Raw genomic sequence first — 20,023 nt, 5'->3', positions numbered from 1 at the left:
TTTCCTGTTAGAGAGGTTTAATGCAGTATTTAGACACCTGTTCCAATCAAAGTCTTTTCCAGCAGTTGACATCCATTTAATTTTTTTTCATTGAGGAAAACTATTGTTATCTTTTCATAATTGCAGTTGTGGTGACTCATTTTGATACAGTGGGGTCTCTACTTGCGAACGGTTCTACTTACGTACTTTTCTAGTTACGTCCTTCTCCATCCGCAAAAATCCATTTCCACTTGCAAACGTACAAAAGGACAAGTGGGGGGAAATAACATTGGCCAGGGAAGTGCCTAGGACCAAATAAGGGCAAAAAAACAAAGCGGGAGAGGCGGGGAAAGCAGCAGATTCAAACTGCTTCCATTCGTCTGTTGGCCAGGGAAGAGAGAATTGTTTCCTTTGCTCCGCTTTGCTGTGTGGATATTGGAGAACGTGGGTTGAGTGTAGAATGAATTGTTTCCTTTGCTTGCTCTGCTTTGCTGTGTGGATATTGGAAAACGTGGGGTGAGTTTCCCTGGAAAGCATCTTGGAGGTCCCCGCCGCCGCCGCTTGCCCTGGGAGGCCCAGTCTACCAAGCTTTTCCCCAGGCAGTAGATCAGGCCTCCCGGAGGAAGCGCTTCCCCTGAGAGGCCCAGTCTACGACGCTTTCAATCCCCCCCAGGCAGTAGACCAGGCCTCCCGGAGGAAGCGCTTCCCCTGAGAGGCCCAGTCTACCAAGCTTTCCCCCCAGGCAGTAGACCAGGCCTCCCGGAGGAAGCGCTTCCCCTGAGAGGCCTAGTCTACCAAGCTTTCCCCCCCAGGCAGTAGACCAGGCCTCCCGGAGGAAGCGCTTCCCCTGAGAGGCCTAGTCTACCAAGCTTTCCCCCCCAGGCAGTAGACCAGGCCTCCCGGAGGAAGCGCTTCCCCTGAGAGGCCCAGTCTACCACGCTTTCACCCCCCCCCGGCAGTAGACCAGGCCTCCCGGAGGAAGCGCTTCCCCTGAGAGGCCCAGTCTACCAAGCTTTCCCCCCCCAGGCAGTAGACCAGGCCTCCCGGAGGAAGCGCTTCCCCTGAGAGGCCCAGTCTACCAAGCTTTCCCCCCAGGCAGTAGACCAGGCCTCCCGGAGGAAGCGCTTCCCCTGAGAGGCCCAGTCTACCAAGCTTTCCCCCCCCAGGCAGTAGACCAGGCCTCCCGGAGGAAGCGCTTCCCCTGAGAGGCCCAGTCTACCAAGCTTTCCCCCCCAGGCAGTAGACCAGGCCTCCTGGAGGAAGCGCTTCCCCTGAGAGGCCTAGTCTACCAAGCTTTCCCCCCAGGCAGTAGACCAGGCCTCCCGGAGGAAGCGCTTCCCCTGAGAGGCCTAGTCTACCAAGCTTTCCCCCCCCCAGGCAGTAGACCAGGCCTCCCGGAGGAAAGCGCTTCCCCTGAGAGGCCCAGTCTACCAAGCTTTCCCCAGGCAGTAGACCAAGCCAAAATATCCCTCTCTAGTGGTCGAAGGCGGAATAGCAGCTTCCCATTAGTTTCTATGGACGGAAAAGAGCAGATACGGATTACAGTAAATGGTTTTCAGTGCATTACAGTGGTGCCTCGCTTAACGAGTGCCCTGTACAACGAAAAAATCGCATAACGATGGCTTCGTTGCCATCGCTTTTGCGATCGCACAACGATCTTCCCTATGGGGAAAAATCGCTTTGCGATTTTTCCCCATAGGCACCATTTCCCCCCAGCTGAGCGGCGGGAGCTTTGAAGCCCCGCTGCTCAGCTGGGGGAAAATGTCGGCAGTGGGCTGCGGCCTCGGAAGGACCCCGAAGCCACCGTCCCCTGCCGACAATTCCCTTCCAAGCTCCGGGGACAGGCTGGGGGGTGGACCGGGAAGCTTGAAGCCTCTCCGCGCCGCCTCCCCCCGCCGTTCCCGGACTTCTGGAAGTCCGGGAACAGCCTGGGTAAGCAGCGCGGAGAGGCTTCAAGCTTCCCGATCCACCCCCCAGCCTGTCTCCGCCGCTTAAAGCCTCCTTGCGCCGCCTACCTAGCCCGTTCTCGGACACCTAGGTGTCCGAGAACGGGCTGGGTAGGCGGCGGGGAAGGCTACCGGCATCGGGGACAGGCTGGGGGGTGGACCGGGGAGCTTGAAGCCTCTCCGCGCCGCCTACCCCCGCCGTTCCCGGACTTCTGGAAGTCCGGGAACAGCCTGGGTAAGCAGCGCGGGGAGGCTTCAAGCTTCCCGATCCATCCCCCAGCCTGTCCCCGCCGCTTAAAGCCTCCTTGTGCCGCCTACCCAGCCCTTTCTTGGACACCTAGGTGTCCGAGAACGGGCTGGGTAGGCGGCGGGGAAGGCTACCGGCATCGGGGACAGGCTGGGGGGTGGACCGGGGAGCTTGAAGCCTCTCTGCGCCGCCTACCCCCGCCGTTCCCGGACTTCCAGAAGTCCGGGAACGACCTGGGTAGGCGGCGCGGAGAGGCTTCAAGCTCCCCGATCCACCCCCCAGCCTGTCCCCGCCGCTTAAAGGGTAACCGCAGCGGCTACCCCAGCCATGGAACGGATTAACCGGTTTTCAATGCATTTCTATGGGAAATGGTGCTTCCCATAATGATGTTTTCACATAACGTTTTTTTTTCTGGAACCAATTGACATCGTTATGTGAGGCACCCCTGTAAATGGGAAATGCAGATTCAACATAAGAACTTTTCAACTTGAGAACCACCTTCCAATACGGATTAAGTTCTTAAGTAGAGACCCCACTGTACTTGCTTAGATCTCTTCTTTTACTTTATGCTGCCATGCAATTCAATATAGTTCACAATGAAATGCTTTAGTAATCAGTAAATATAGTGATTTCATTAGCATATTATGAGAAAAAGACTGAAAGTGGACTGAAATTGATCTAAAGTCTATATGAAACCTTGAGGGTTAGTGGTTTGTTTGTTTGTTTTTGTTTTTTGGGAATTTATCCCCCTGAAAGGAGGGTTTATATTTGGAAACATCCTGCACTATGAATGACTAAGAGTTTTCCATGCTAGATTTTGCAACTGTAAGAATAAAGACTGAGTTGCATGTGAATTTCTTGAGGAAAGGATGATTATTTATTTATTATTTATTCAATCTCTATCCCTCCCATCTAGACTGAAGTCTACTCTGGGAGGCTAACAATAATAGATAAAAAACAGCAGTAGTAATATAGCTCAAGATGGAAAAAATATTCAAGTGATGACAGGAGGGAAAGCCTGCCTAAAGAGCCAGGTCTTACGTTTGCTCTTGAAAACACCCAGCAAGGGAGCCAGACAGATCTCTGGGGGCAGACCTTTCCAAAGGTGAGGGGCCACTGTTGAGAAGGCCCGGTTTCTTCTTCTTTCTCTCTGGGCCTCCCTCAGCGTGAGGCCCCTCAGCCACCCTTCTTGACTAGAACGAGTGATTCAAATAGATCTAGGTGGGAGGAGGCATTCTGCTAGATATCAAGGTCCTAAACCATTTAGGGCTTTATATGTCATCATTAACACTTTGAAATAAATGCGGAAATGAATGGACAGCCAATGCAAGGCAGCCAGAGTGGGAGGAATATGCTGACATTTTCTTGTCCAACTGAGATGTCTGGCCACCATGTTCTGCACAAGTTGAACCTTCTGCATAAATCTCAAAGGTAGCCCCACATAGAGCGCATTGCAGTAGTCTAATCTCAAGACTACAAGCGCATGGACCAGAGTCGTGAGTGCCCCAACATCAAGATAGGGACGCAGCTGGGCAATCCGCCACAGATGGAAATAGACAGAGCAGACCACTGAGTTTCCATGGTGAGTGCCGGATCCAGATGGATCCCCAAGCTGTGAACCTCACTCTTCGTGGTGAGAGTCACTCCCCAAAAGAGGGGGGGGAGTTTCTCAAACCACTGATGGAGGGGCCACCCACCCTCAGGACCTCTGTCTTGTCTGGGTTCAGCCTCAGTCCATTCTCCTGCATCCATTGCATTACAGCCTTCAGGCAGCGCTGAAGGGAAGGAACGGCGTCCACTGTGGTACGTAGAGCTGGGTGTCACCCGTGTACTGATGGCACGAAGCCCCACACCCCCGATGACCCCACCCGGTGGCCTCATGTAGATATTAAACAGCATTGGTGAGATAAGGTTTCCTTCTCAGCCACCACAGCCCCATCCTGTAGAAAAGGGACAAAAGGGGGAACAAGCTGGATCAGGAGAGAGGAAGAAAGCTCCCCCCCAAAAAAAATACCCCAAAGGGGATCAAGAGTGGGACGGTGGGTTATTGGTAGGAAGGGGGGCAAAACAAATCTGGGGTGCAAGGTCACCTCCCAATTGACTCTGGGCAACCACCATGACCTGCTCCAGTCTCTCCCAGTTGGGTTGCATGGTGTGACCCCAATGGGTGGTCCCAGTTGAGTCTGGAGAAAGAGGGAAGTTTCTTCAAGGAGGAGATTTTCATTTCCATGGGGGTGGGGGTGGAGGCTGCGAATGCAGCATCCTGTGAAGTCCCCCTGGGAGAAACTGACCAGGAGCCCTGTGGAGCCCCAAAGTCGATGGCCTTGGTTTTCTTGTGATTTCAGGCCAATTTCCCTAGAAGGGGAGGGTACGCTGGGGGTGTCTCTCCCCCCTTCAGCCTTTCAAGGGCCCCCCTTGGTCCTCAGCCCCCTCCCTGCCTTAGAGGCCACACAGGGCATAAGGGGGGGAACTCTGCTTGCCATCTCTCCCCCCCCCCACTCTCCCCACTCCCTCCAGTCCTTGACCCCCTTCAATGGCGGGGGGGGGCGCTCCTCCTCCTCGCTTTCTTTTCTGAGGGGTCGCCCCCGTCGCCATCCTCCTCCTGCTCCTCCAGCTCCGCCCAGGGAAGAACAATGGAGGCCCAATGAAAGCTCAGTCCTCTTGCGCGTCACCCGTTGCTGGGCGGAAGCCCCCCAGGGCGTCTATTATGGCGTCTATGAGGGGGTTGCCTGGCAACCCGGAGACGGGCGGGAGAGAGGTTCTGGCTCCACCCAGAAGACGAGACCCAATGAGAGCTCGCTCCTACTCCTGCTCCTTCCGCGTCACCTGTCTCCGGGCAGAAGCCCCTCCCTCTGGAAGGCTGGCGGGGCAAGAACCCCCCCTTTCTTCCCTGTGGAGTGACTGACGGGCTGCCCTCCAAGCCCACCCACAGCTCGTCTCTGCGCACGCGTGGTATCTCCTCACTGGCTCGCTCTCCCTACCGCACATGCGCTCCTCTTGCCCACACAGGGGGCTGGGGTTAGCCAGCGGGGGGAGGGGGGGAGGGTCTGTGGCGCCTGCGCACTTGAGCAGGAGGCCAGAACGTTTTGCCTCAGGAAGGCGGTTGGGCGGGTTTTAGTAGCTGTTCATTTTTTAAAAAAATCCTCCCTCAGGAGAGAGAAAAAAACAGGAGGGGGATGCGCTTTTTTTTCAGGGTCCAGGGGTTCACTCGTACCCACCTCTTATCTGTGTGTCATCACGTCCACACCCTGCCCTTCTAAAGGTTTCCGTGACAGGCAGAAGTTCAACAGGGCGGGGCTTTTCCTCCCCTCCCAACCATCTCCTCCTTCCCCACACGTTTGAATGGGGCAAGAGAAGAAATCCCCTCCCCCGATGAGGCTGGGCGGGAGAGTTATACGAAGGAGACGTGGGCCACCCCTGGGCTTTTGGTGTGTGTGTCACGTCTTGGAGCTTGGGGGGGGGAAAGCCCCCCTCAAACGGAGGCCAAGAAGATCTCTCCCCACCTCTACAAAGACTCTCTACAATGCTTTTTGTCAATAGTGGTTGTGCGAACATCTGAGAGAACCCCCCCCACACACACACCTTTAGCTGTGAAAGTGATAAATAACTCAGTACAAATCTTCCAATTTCCCTGCTTGGTAGAGGTCATCTTTCAAGCAAATCATCAAACATCCTGCCTTTATAGCAGAATGACCGAGTTCCACCCCTGAGTTGCTTGGTAATACTTGATGTTTTGGATTTTATGCACATTGTGGCTCTTAATATCCACAGGTTTCAGTTTGTTTCATTAACCATAGATTTCAGTAGTGCTGAATGTATTTTAGGATTATTTATTTATTTATTTAGGAAACATGTCACAAAACATCTTATTTTCCTTGTATGTGCTGTATAATCATTCTCCCCTTCTTCTCTTTTTTCCATTTTGTGTGTGGATCTAACACTAACTGGATTGTTTTATGACATCAGTAAAATGGAGGAGGACCAGGCCTGCAACAAAGTGCTCTCTTTACAGATGACAGCTAATGTCCAGTCTCTGAGATGCTTTTTGTCAGAAGTGGTTGTGTGATCGTCTGATGTTCACCACTGAAATCCTGGGTTGCTAGAGGCCTATTGAGCAGCAGTATAGAGTGGTGTGATCCATCATTCTAACAAGTTCCTGCTTGTCCTGGAAAGTCTGGAGAATTCCCAGTATCTTCTTCTTGTTGGTGGCTCAGACATAAGCTCCACTGAGTTTGGCAGCCTTTAATTCCAGGTTAGTGGCTCTGGGAATGGAGACTTCATCGGAGAGGAGACGGAAAGCACAGCAGGCTCTCTCTGGAAGCAGGACTGAAGCCTGCTGGGGTGAATGAAACCCCCAGATCTTTCTTTCTTTGGGCAAGAAGCAACACAGAACAACTAAGAGATTTGTCAGATCGTCTCTCTCCCCCCCCCCCCATTAACAGGCAACATCAAGAAGATCTGAGGCAGCCAGCATTAAATCTTTCCTAAATACACGTTGAGGGGCCTTGAGGATGCTGACCAAGGTGTGAAGAGGCCAGTTCCTCTATGAATGTGGGTGCAAAAGCTCTCTTTTCTTAGATTCACTCGGTTTCTTCTTCCCACTCCGTTCTGTAGCCGGCTATGTGACTTCCAGGTAACCCAATTCTCTGTGTAACTGAGGGCTAGACATTTCTACCCATTTTAAGCATTGTTCTTTCCTTCCACGTTATAGTCCTGGCATCCTCTGCTATTTCTACAGAAGTCACCAAGGTCGTGAAAAATGTTTCCTCAATTTTAATTGGGGAGGGGAAGAGCCAAAGAGCGGAGGCACCTTTTGAGGTAGAGGCTTCGAGTCTTTTGTTCTTAGGTGCCACCTCCCTCAATAGATCCCTCTGATGTAAGAGATTTTATCCATAGGGGTTAGTTTCAGGGATCCGGTAATGATTCTGTAGCTTTCACAGGACAAAATACTGTTATGTAAACACAATAAATTAAAATAAGAAACACTACTAAGGTGGGCTATAGTGGGTTAGCCCCACCTCCTTCTTTCTCTTTAATTACATCCTCTCTCAATCAAGGTCCTTTCTCTCCCATCATCATGGAATCAAAATCCAGAACAGAAGAACAACCACCGAATCCTTCTTTCACATAACCCATTGTCCATTTTCTACCCTCTCTAACTCCTCTCTTTTTCTTGACAATTCTGGCTGTTAACCAATTAGCCTCAAGGGGCTGTAACACCTTCCTCCTCCCTTAATTCCTATGAAAGTCCAGGTGTTTTATATCTTCTCCAATTAGCTCAGGCCCCTTGATTCGGCCTTCATTGCTGTCTCAAACCAGGCTGTAACGGTCTTCAGAAAAACATTCTCAAAGCACTTTGAAAAACACATTCCAGTGTCTCTCAAATCATCTTCACACAGAACTGGTCTGACTCCATCTTACATTTCTCTGACTACACATCTCATCATCATGACATTCATCACTCACCTACACTTGTTGATGCTGCCTCCATACATTTTTCTGCTTTGTCTTCCATTTCCCTTTGTTGCAGTGACTACTCCCTTAAGGAAAAATGCAAAAGCAGGATATATTGAATTCTCTGATCAGAGGCTGCTGTTTAGCGCTCAACATTGCTATATAATCACAGGCTAAATATATTTTTCTGCCCTGTACATAGAGGTCATCTCTTTAGCAGATATTACTTCCTTGTTTTGATTTGAAAAGCTTCCATGAAATTCAAAACAAAAAATAAAACTTTCAGGCTTGCTCCTGCAGTTTGGAAACTAATGTTCTGCATTAACCCATATACTGTACTATTCCAAGGCTGTTCCATACTAGGAAACAACACTTGAAAATGAATCTATTAAGTGTGTCAGCCTATTCTAGTAGAAGCTGAGACTTCTAAATATTTTTAACCAGAAGCACCTATTTAAATGAATTCATAGAAATTATTGTCATTAAATGGGCCATTGGGTCATTTTGCTTGTCAGCAAGTTTACAGTGCAATGCATCATTGGCTGGCAGCACACCTTGACCAAGGGAACGCCTAAATATGCTCGCAATTACTTTTCACTCTTTCAGGAGGCTCCTTCTATGTCACTTATATGGTAGCACGTAATATAGGTCATTTTAAAATGGTGTTTTATTCAGCTGCTGCACACGAGCAAATAAATGTGTATTTAATGATGTTTGTAATAGCTATTCTGCATTCACAGAAATCTATTGACCAGTTTCAGCAAATTGTGGCATTATATACCTTACCAGACTTTGAAAACAAAACCTAAATATTGTTTCATATGACATATCATTGCATGTACTATACCTCTATAATTTGTATGCAGAATTAAAAATGTTTTAGTGATGACAAACCTCAACAGCATCTTTAAAAGCAGAGCCATCACCTTGCCAACAAAAGTCTGCATAGTCAAAGCTATGGTTTTTCTTGTGGTGATGTATAGACCATAAAGAAAGCTGACTGCTGAAGAATTGATGCTTAGAAAGACGCTCATGGCACAGTGGTTAAATTGCTGTACTGCAGCCCAAACTGTGCTCAGGACCTGGGGTTCAATTCCAGGTAGCAGGCTCAAGGTTGACTCAACCTTCTATCCTTCTGAGGTCAGTAAAATGAGTACCCAGCTTGCTGGGAGGGGGCAATGTGTTGTCTGCATAATTAACTTGTAAACTGCCCAGAGAGTGCTTGAAGCGCTATGAGGCAGTATATAAGCAGCACACTTTGCTTTTGCTTTGCTTTTGAATTGTGGTGCTGGAGGAGGCTCTTGAGAGTCCCCTGGACTGCAAGGAGAACAAACCCATCCTTTCTGAAGGAAATCAACCTTGAGTGCTGACTGGAAGGACAGATCCTGAAGCTGAGGCTCCAATACTTTGGCCATCTCATGAGAAGAGAAGACTCCCTGGAAAAGACCCTGATGTTGGGAAAGTGTGAAGGCAAGAGGAGAAGGGGGCAACAGAGGATGAGAGGGTTGGACGGTGTCATTGAAGCGACCAACATGAATTTGACCCAACTCCGGGAGGCAGTGGAAGACAGGAGGGCCTGGCGTGCTCCGATCCATGGGGTCACAAAGAGTCAGACACGACTAAACGACTACACAGCAACAAAAAAAATGTATCTCTTTTTTCAAATGATTTAACATAATAAAATGTTCTTCTGCCATCCCTGTTAACTAAAGAAGTCAGCAACTGAGGGTGCCATATTGTGACAGCTCCGACCCTTTTGTTTTAACCAACTGTCCCTTTTTGCCTTCTCATTATTCCCACCCAGCTTCCAATTTTGCAAGTCTGTTTGCAGTAGCCTATTAAAAAAAGTTTTGCTGCACAAGGAGAAATGAAATTAGAGAACCTCAGCAATTCTTAGTTTTGACCATTGTATTTAGAATGTAGGTAACCTAGTTCTCTGCTGGCTGGATAGAACAACAAGTTGGGTCCTTGACTGCTGAGATACATTAAGCAGACTCCTGTAGCCGCTTTGAGCAGAAAGGAGCAGCTGCAGAATAAAGCAACACTACAGAGTCCACCTCATGACCTACAGACAGTGGGAAATTGTTCGTAACTTCGGACATAAGTAAAAAGAAGAAAGGTGTGGCTATGTACATAAAGAAAGAACTGGAACCAAAACTAATCTTTGCCTCAGACAATGGAAGGATACTAATGGTGGAAATCCAAAGATAATAAAAGAAAATGCTAATTATTTTTTAAAATTTTTTTGAAATTTTATTTTATAATACAAAAAGGACAGCAAAAAAAACCACACACATATAATAACAAAAATACAGAAAAAAATACAAATAATAGTGCTTATAAACTATATTCTAACGTGTACCCCATACCCACGGGACTCCATTAATAGTATTTTATTACGGACTACCTTTCCAAAATTGTATTGAATATTCTTTAAAGGCTTTCCCCCTTCCCTTCACTAACAGAAATTCCACAAATTTACCCCAAATATCATAAAAATTGTTAGAAATTATTTCCCCTCTTTTTATTTTAAGTTCAATAGTCAATTTATCATTTAATCATTTAATGCAATATCCCACACTTCACAATACCATATCCCACACTTCACAATACCAATCTTCTATTTTAATATCATTTTTCTCTTTCCAAAATCTAGCTATTAATATTCTTGCACTTGTCATAAAATTGGTGATTAATTCTTTCGAGTAATAATCCAAATCTATGTTATCAAAAATTGACAATAGAGCAATTTTAGCATTAAAATCAATATCTTTACCAAATATATCACACATTTCTTTAAAAATCAATTCCCAAAATTTCTTAACCACTTTACATTCCCACCACATATGAAAATACGTACCAATTTCCTCATCACATTTCCAACATGCTTTGGAGTATGCTGGATTTATTATATTTGATTTTACAGGAGTCAAATACCATCTTAAACAGATTTTAAAATAATTTTCCTTTATTCTTGTTGACATTAATCTTAAGACTCTCATCCTCCACATTTTTATCCAATCCTCCATTTTAATTTCTATTTTTAAATCATTTTCCCAAATTAATTTCAAACCTTCTATTCCCCATTCTTTTTCCTCTTGTTCCAAAATTATATTATATATTTTGCTTACTATTCCTTTCGAAATTGTATCTTGATGGTCGGATTCCAAAGGATCTCCTTTATGGAGAATTAGTGCAGGGAAAGCGCCCCAGAGGGAGACCACAGCTGCGATACAAGGACATCTGCAAGGGAAATCTGAAGGCCTTAGGAATAGACCTCAACAGATGGGAAACCCTGACATCTGAGCATTCAGCCTGGAGGCAGGAGGTGCATCGCAGCCTCTCCCAATTTGAAGAGATCCTTGTCCAGCAGGCTGAGGCAAAGAGGAAATCACAAAAGCAGCAAAACCAGGCAGCTGGACAGGGGACAGATTGGATTTATCTTCAGTGTGGAAAGGATTGTCACTCTCGAATTGGCCTCCTCAGCCACACCAAATGCTGTTCCAAGTCCTCCATACAGAGCACGTTACCATAGTCTTTCGAGACTGAAGGATGCCTAACAACTAACAACAATAACAACTTGCATATCTTCATGTGATGACAGAAATTGTTCGTACTTGTTCGCCATTAGTTTTCAACAATTTCTTTGTCCCGGTGTCTAACTGAATAAAATTATACCATGATAATTTATTATTTTGAAGTTTAGACATAATCAACTCCTTTGATCTCATTTTGCACATCCAATCCTTCAATCTTGCAACCCTTTTATTCTTAAACAGTTCTACTAAATCCTTTAAGTTTGTAGGAAAACATTCTATCTCAGTCACTAATTTTAATGGTGATGTTGAGGGAGAAAACTTCTCTTTATATATATTCCATATATTTAACAGGTTTCTTAAAAAGGGGTTTTTCATCTGATTTATTAAACTTCTCTTTACTATATTAAACAAGTATCCTTCAGCATTTCCATTTATTTCTGAAGATTCCATCTCCCACCAAATTAATTTTCTTTATTGTATATAATATCTCCAATAACTCTTAATTGGTTTGCTATATAATAATTTTTTACATTAGGCATACCTAGACCTCCTTTTTTTTGAGTCTTATACCAGTATCTTTTATTTATTCTAGATTTTTTGCCTTGATTACAAAATCCATTAATTAATCCCTGCCAATACTTAAAATCCTCTTCTAATTGTATTGGGAGCATCCTAAATAAAAAAGTAATTTTCGGTAATATTTTCATTTTAATTATAGCAATTCTCCCAAACCATGATAGTTTCAATTTAGCATACTCTTGCAATCTATCTTTAATTTCATTTTTTAATTTATTAAAATTTTTCTCCTCTAATTATTGTGTTGTTCTATGTTTATACCTAAATATTTGATATGATTGCACATTTTAACACTATATTTATTCACAAACATTTCTTGTTCCTGTATATTACAATTAAACATCTTCATTTGTGATTTTTGCCAATTAATCATTAAACCTGTTATTTCCCCAAATTTTTCTAAATGGGTTTTAATGTTTTTCATACTCTCTAATGGATTTTTAATAGTCAATAGTGAATCATCAGCAAACAAATTAATTTTAATTATATCATTTTTCCCTGTTCCTTTAATTGATTTATCGTTTCTTATTGCGTTAGCTAATAGTTCTATAACCATACAAAACAATATTGGTGAAAGTGGGCAGCCTTGTCTAGTGCAGTGGCCTAGAAAGATCTTTTCTGTTATACCATCATTAACTATTACTTCTGAAGTATTATCTAAGTATAATTGATCTATAACTCCTCTAAACTTTTTACCAAATCCCCAACCCCTTATAAGAAGTTTTAGTGTTGGCCATTCAACACAATTAAAAGCTTTAAATATATCCAGTGATAAAATTATTGCTTTTATTTTTTATTTTTCTATTTCATGTATAATATTTAAAACTCATCTAGTTAAATTATCCATTTGTCTACCTTTAATAAAACCACATTGGTCTTCCTTAATATAATTTGCTATGAATCTATTTAATCTATTTGCCAGTATGGCAGTAAAAACCTTAGCATCTTGGTTTATTAAAGATATGGGTCTATACGATCCTGGATCGGTTTGATCCTTATTGGGTTTTAGAATAAGTATAGTTAATGAATGCTTCCATGAAGCAGGTATTGTCTCTCCTTCCATTATCTTATTATAAAACATTTTTAACTTAGGTATCAGAATGGAACTAAAGTGTTTATAATATTCCGGACCCAATCCGTCAGGGCCTGGTGTTTTACCAATTTTAAATGTATTTATAACTTCAGCAATCTCTTGTTCATTGATCTCTTCTTCTAATATTCTTTTATTATCTTCCAATAATTTAGTTTTTAAATTATCATTTATATATTTTTCTATACATTCTTTCTTTACATTATTTCCTTTATACAATTTCTGAAAAAATTCATGAAAAATCTTCAATTTTTCTTTCATTATGCTACAATTCTTACCTGTTCCATCTTTAATTATCCCTATTGAATTTTTTTGCTCTTTTATTTTTACACATTCTAGCTAGCAATTTTGAGTTTTTGTTAGTAAATTCAAAAAAATGTCTCTTTAAATACATCAAATCTCTCTGGACTTTCTCTATTTCTACATTATCTAATTCCTTTCTCTTAGCCTGAATTTCTAATAAAATTTTTCTATCTTTTTCTATAAAAAAACCTATTTTCAAAATTTTTCAAATCTTCTTCCAATTTTTTCACATGTCTCTCCTTAATTTTTTTTTAATTTACACGATTCTCTTATTGATATTCCTCTTGTGATTGCTTTCATTGTGTCCCACAACAGGCCTGGTTTAACACCTCCTGTTTCATTTATTGCCCATAATTCTAGCCATTCCTTCTCTATCTTTTCTATTATTTCTGGGTATTGCAAAATATTATTATCAATTCTCCACCTTTTGGAGTTTTTATAATCTTTCTTTATTTCAATCTCTATTAACATCAATGCATGCTCTGTTATTTTTATAGGGTTTATTTCGGTATCAACTATCTTAGAAATTAAATCTTGAGATATAAATATATGATCTATTCTAGAGTAAGTGTTATGTACCGCTGAAAAATAAGTATATCTTTTTTCATCGCCTTTCATTTCTCTCCAAATATCCTTTAAATGGTTATTTTTTATCTTTTTACTCAATATTGTGTTTCTATAATAAATATCGTTACAACCATATGCAGTTTTATCTTTTATCTTATCCATAACCATATTAAAATCTCCTGCCATGACAACATAACCTTTCTTTACCTTTTCCATTTCTTTAAAAACCAAATCATAAAATTCTCCTTGTTTATTATGTTTATACACATTTACCAAAGTATATTCTTCCAACCCCATTTTACCTTGCATTATTATATATCTACCATTGCAATCTTTTACTACCTTTTCTACTTTAAATTCACAATTTTTAAAAATTATAATTGCTACACCTCTAGATTTAGAAGTTCCAAATTTTTTTTCATAAATGTCTATATTATTCATCTTTAACTCATTAACTCCATTTTCTGATTGATGAGTCTCTTGTAGAAAGACAATGTCCAACTTGTTTTTCCTCAACAATGCTTCTATTCTTCTTCTTTTCACCATTGAACCCAGGCCTTTCACGTTTAACATCGCAAGTCTTATTTTTCTACCCATGTGAATTCAAAAGTTTTCATTCCACTAGGTCCCGTGTGTATCCTTACCTCCCACCAACCTACCAAAAATAAACTAAAACATAAAATAGACTTAACAACACCCAAAAATTGATCTTCACCAATTTTGTGAACATATACATTAACATCCTCTCCACCATAGTCCCACGCCATAACCACTGGCGTGAGCAAGAGGTGGGGGGAAGACGCCACCATCGTCCGGCAGAACCACAACCGGAGCCTCACCTCTGATCTTTTCATTTGATTTTTGCATTTCTATTAATATTTAGTACTAACATGGTAATACCCTTCTCCTTCCCCCTTTCCCCTTTATTAGAATCCTTTAAAAATATTAAGATTTAGTTTTTAGTAATTTTAATTTTGTTATCACTCTTACTATCTAAATTTAGTGTGTTTAGTATTATTGTATGAGTATAATTTATACAAGAAAAAGAAAGAAAAAAGTTAAGAACAAGAATAAAGTAATAGTAATATTCAATAAAGTTGATTATAAAACAACAACAAAAACATCAAAAATTTAAAGGGGGGAAAGAGGGGAGGAGAAAAACATATATATGCATATGTATGCACACACACACACATATATAAAAGAAATTTTATTAGGAGAAAGATAAAGGAAAATAAATAAAAAGAAAAACTGGTCCATCTTCTTCCGCACATCTGATTGTTTCTGGTTCAACCTTCTAGTTCTTTGCTCACAGTTGGAGTTAGCGCCTCACTTTCTTCTTCATAAATTTTCCAGGCTTTAACAACTCGATGCCTTCCTCGCAGGAGTGTATTTTGAACAAAATCTTGTCTTTCCAAATTTTCAAAAAAATTGGATAGCCCCATTGATATCTGATGTTACTTTTCTTCAGAATTGCTGTAACCGGCTTCATAGATCCTCCCCATTTTACAGACTCATTACATCGGTCCTGGAAAATCTGAATTTTCCTATCCCGAAATACCAGCTGGTCTTGATTTTGTTTAATTACTTTCAAAAATTGTTCTTTCTTTGCATAATTCAAAAACTTCACAACCACTGGTCTAATTCTGAGACTTCTTGGATTTCCCAGGTAATATGCCTTTTCTATATCTGATTCATTTAGATGCTGTGTGTCCATTATGGAGTTAATCCAAACCATAACTTCTTTTCTGAGATCTTGTCCCTGTTGCACCTGGAAATTCATTATTTTGATATTAGACCTTCTGAGGTTATCTTCCATATATATGAGCTTTTTATCAGTTTCAGAAATTTGTTGAGCCATGGACACTATTTTTTCTTTATTTGCTTGAACTGTTTCACCAAGATCTCTGATTTTGTTTTTCATGTCCTTTAACTCCTGTGACACGCCTGAAATTTGATCTTGAAGCTTATTAATACTCCTTTCGATGGACTTAGATCTTTGCTCTGTTTTGTCAAAGCCTTCTGACATTTTACCAGATAGGTCTTTTATAAGCTTCGTAATTTCGTCCATCTTATCTTCTTCAGTTGTTTGTGTCGTCAATCTTTCCAAACTGCGGTCTGAAGGGGTTTTAGCAGATTTATCCCTCCTCCTTGACATAGAGAGGTCTAATTAAGAATAATTATTGTTGTTTCAGGCTTTCATTAGGAGCAGGGCAGCTGGAAAAAACCAGAAGCTAAACGGACTCAAAAGTGAAAGTAGCTCGTAGTTTTAAAACTACATAGTCTTTAGAGATTTTAATTAGCTGGACGCTTTCCTTATCCTTCTCTTCAAAGATTTATGTTAAAAAAACCAATCTTCTAGAAGAAGAAATGCATTTTAATAGCTTTTTACCTTGCTAGGCAATACGGAGGTTCGCTCCTAGCTGGTCATCACCCCCCCCCCGGGCAGAAGTGCTAATTATTAATATTGGCGCACCAAATGGAAATCAAGAAACTTTTTTTAAACACCTGCAACTAGAACAAATAAAGATTATGACTACTATTGTGTGATGGGAGATTTAAATGCTGTTTTTGACAAAGAACTGGACACAAAATCAGATAAAATAACCAAAAAAAGAGAGAGGAACAATCTCATTAAATTTTCTACAACTGGCGGAAGAAGTAAATATCATAGAAGCTTGGAGGACATGTAATCCAAAGAAAAGAGACTATACCTTTTATTTGAACAGACATAAATCGTGGTCAATAATTGGTGCATGTTGGATCTCAACAAGCCTAATGAAAGAATTGGAGCAAATAAACATTTTACGTAACACATTTGCAGACCACAGACCAATTTCATTACAATTGGGTAGTAAATCCAATTTAATTAGAAGCTCAATACTTCACATTTAAAAATGAGGAATTTATTAAGCAAATAAAAGAAGACATGGACTTCTTCAAACAAAATACGAGTCCAGAAACATCAATGACAATGGTTTGGGAGGCAAGTACCCAATTCCGGGAGGCAGTGGAAGACAGGAGGGCCTGGCGTGCTGCAGTCCATGGGGTCACGAAGAGTCGGACATGACTTAATGACTAAACAACTCCTTAAGATACCCATTGGGGGGAACAGTGAGTCAGGAGGGCGGTAGAGGAACTTCTTGACTCGGTGTAGGTCGAACAGGAACTGGACATCGAAGGAGTGCTGCTGCACATCTCTCTCTCTCCTTTACCCCACCCCCCCACACAAACACCTTTATGGTCTCCCAGGACCACACTTGCCAAAGGGGTTCCTCATGAGTTTTGGGTGGACAACATTGTTGGAGTGGGGGTGGAGAGAGAGGGGAGTGGGGGTTTCAATTGCAGAGGGTGATGATGAATGTCTCCTCCACAGGAGGAGGTAAGAAGTGGGATACCCCAAGGCTCAGTCCTGGGTCTGGTGCTCTTCAACATGAGTAATGACTTGGGTTAAGGAAGTTATTTATTGATTTGATTTCATTGATTTAATTGATTTACATATACCGCCCATCTGGGCACTTTACATAACATAATAAAACAGGCAATACCATAAGAAGACAAAGTATAAATTGCTCAAAACAAAATTAAACAAATAAAAATAACATCAATAAGCATTAATATTAAGAACCGAAAGGAACAGACGGGGGGTTGAACAATAAATTGAGTCAAGAAAGTCAACAATAAGAGGAGTCAACTACCCAGCCGGGAAGATCTTACTGGAGAGGCCGGTCCAGCCAGAAGGAAACGTTCTGTCAGATAACAAGGTCCCAAACTGTTTAGAGTTTTGTATGTTAACACCATTACCTTGAAGCTGGCATGGAAACAAACAGGTAACCAGTGCAGGGCAGCCAAGGTGGGGGAAATACGCTGATGTCTCCTCAGACCACTTAGCAATCTGGCAGCTGAGTTCTGGACCCGCTGAAGTTTCTGTGATAGCCCCAAGGGCAGCCCCACATAGAGAGCATTGCAGTAGTGTGATCACCAGACTACCAGTGCATGGACCAGCATGCTGATAGACCCAGTGTCAAGGTAAGGATGCAGCCGAGTGATTCAACTTTGATGAAAATAGGTGGTGCAGACCACAGGCACTCAATGGGACTCCATTGATAGCACTTGGTCCAAGAGTACGCCCAAACTGCGCACCTCATCCTTCATGGTAAGAGAGACCCCACCAAAGGAAAGGGAGGCTCCCAAACCAGAGACAATAGGGACCCCAAACAAAGGATTTCCACCTTGTCCGGATTCAGCCTCAGCCTATTATCCTTCTACCACCCCACTAAAGAATCCAGGCAGCGCTCAAGGAATGGGACAGCATCCACCACAGCAGGGTGGAAGGAGAGATAGAGCTGGGTGTCATCTGCATATTGATGGCACGAAGCTCCAAAACTCCCGCTGACCTTTCCCAGTGGCCTCATATAAGTATTAAATAGCATTGGGGAGATAATTGACCCCTGAGGGACTCCACAATTTAGAGTCCATGGAGCTGAGAAAATTATTAATGAAGTAAATGTATGTACACAAAAAGCAAAAACCCCTATCAATGGCTGCCTTGTGCTTGGCGAGCTGATGCCAATTTCTTGATGTCTGGAACCATTTTTGTTAATCTCATTCTTAAATTGCCGCACTCCACTGCCAGCAGCCCCAGCTGCACCCACCTTCACAGGTTTGGCTCGCTCCAGTGCCCCATACCGCCCCCTTCTGCTCCATCACCCACACGCCACCCCTTTTCGTTCTACCACCCACCTGAAAAATGAAATCGCCCCCTGGGGGGCATTATTGCCCATGTTAAGAACCACTGTTCTGTTAACTTCAACAAAGCTTTTGAGCAAGTGCCCCATGATATCCTGATTAGCAAGCTTACTAGGTGAGGCCTGGATAGATCAAGTGTAAGATGGATGAACAGTTGGCTATAGAATTATACTCAGAAGATGATGATTAATAGGTCCTTCTCTAACTCAGAGGAGGTCACAAGTAGGGTACACCAAGCCTCTGTCCTGGGCCTGGTGCTCTTCAATATTTTTTATTTATGATGTGGATTGGGGATGTAGGGAATGTTAATCAAATTTGAGAAATCACAAAATTGGCTGGAGTAGCAATACCCTGGAAGACAGAAAAAAATCAAAATGAACTTCATAGGCTGGAGCCCTGGGCCGAAAGCAACAGAATGAAATTTGACAAAAATGCAAAGTACTGCACATCAGAAAAAGAAATCAACTGCACAGTTATAAGATGGGGGAAACCTGGTTAGGCAAAACTACAAATGAGAAGGATCTGGGAATTGTCGTGGATCACAAACAAAATATGAGACAACAGTTTGATGTGGCTACAAAAAAGGCAAATGCATTTTAGGCTCACTGTGAGTTCTTTGATGGGAACTGAGGTGACTGCTACAACTGAAGCTCCTTCCACATTCCACGCATTTATATAGTTTCTCCCCAGTGTGAGTTCTTTGATGGGAACTCAGATGACCTCTCTGACTGAAGCTCTTTCCACATTCCACGCATTTATGTGGTTTCTCCCCAGTGTGAGTTCTTTGATGGTGACTCAGTGAACCACTCTGACTGAAGCTCTTTCCACATTCCACGCATTTATGTGGTTTCTCCCCAGTGTGAGTTCTTTGATGGTTACTCAGTGAACCGCTCTGACTGAAGCTCTTTCCACATTCCACACATTTATATGGTTTCTCCCCAGTGTGAGTTCTTTGATGGGAAACGAGGCTACTGCTGTAACTGAAGCTCTTTCCACACTGTAGGCATTTGTACTGTCTCTCACCTCTCAGGGATGTTTCACGTGAATTACAATGACTCTGCATTGTGATGTTCTTTCCTTGTTCAATACATTGGCTTTGTCTCCCCTCTGGGTGGACTTTGTCAAGTGTATTGTTATCTGAGGCACCCTTGAATGTTTATCTGCCCAGGGAACATTATCTCCTCTCACCCCCACCCCCTTTGACTTTTTCAGATGATCAGAAATGCATCAACATCAAGAGCAGAAGCTGGAGATTTTTTCCACTTGTTTTCTGGCTTTCTTTCTTCACTTTTTCGCCTTTTAATTGTGTCTATTTTTTTTCATCCTTCATATTTCTTTTTTTTTTCACTGAAAGAATGACTGGCTAAATAGAATTCCATTTGTCCTCTTCATCACCTGATGGAGAGAGAAAAAGAGATGAAAGAAGAGTACTATCTTCTAAAAGAGGAGCGAGGGTCCTGCAGACATCTCAGTTTGACATCCATCTTAGGGAAAATCCTTGAGATTACAAACAGACACTCTGCAAGCAACTGGAAAACAATGCATTAACAGCTGAAAGCCAACATAGAAAGAA

General features: G+C 42.6%; 1 protein-coding gene across 6 annotated transcripts in view; it reads right to left on the bottom strand.

Annotated features, from left to right (window-relative positions):
* Positions 1-9,218: 9,218 nt before the first annotated feature.
* The window catches only part of LOC144584993 (uncharacterized), a 59,426-nt gene continuing 48,621 nt past the window's right edge, over positions 9,219-20,023 (bottom strand). For all 6 annotated transcript variants that reach the window (XM_078382428.1, XM_078382424.1, XM_078382425.1 and 3 more), the window contains exon 2: positions 9,219-19,845. In XM_078382428.1, coding sequence (XP_078238554.1) covers positions 19,025-19,513 — 489 coding nt within the window. In that variant the 5' untranslated portion in view covers positions 19,514-19,845 and the 3' untranslated portion in view covers positions 9,219-19,024. The remainder of the gene's footprint in view (positions 19,846-20,023) is intronic.

The sequence above is a fragment of the Pogona vitticeps genome, chromosome W (assembly GCF_051106095.1).
Source record: "Pogona vitticeps strain Pit_001003342236 chromosome W, PviZW2.1, whole genome shotgun sequence".
NCBI lineage: Eukaryota > Metazoa > Chordata > Lepidosauria > Squamata > Agamidae > Pogona > Pogona vitticeps.
Note: the sequence above shows the minus strand (reverse complement) of the source record. Positions and strands in the feature narration are given on the sequence as shown.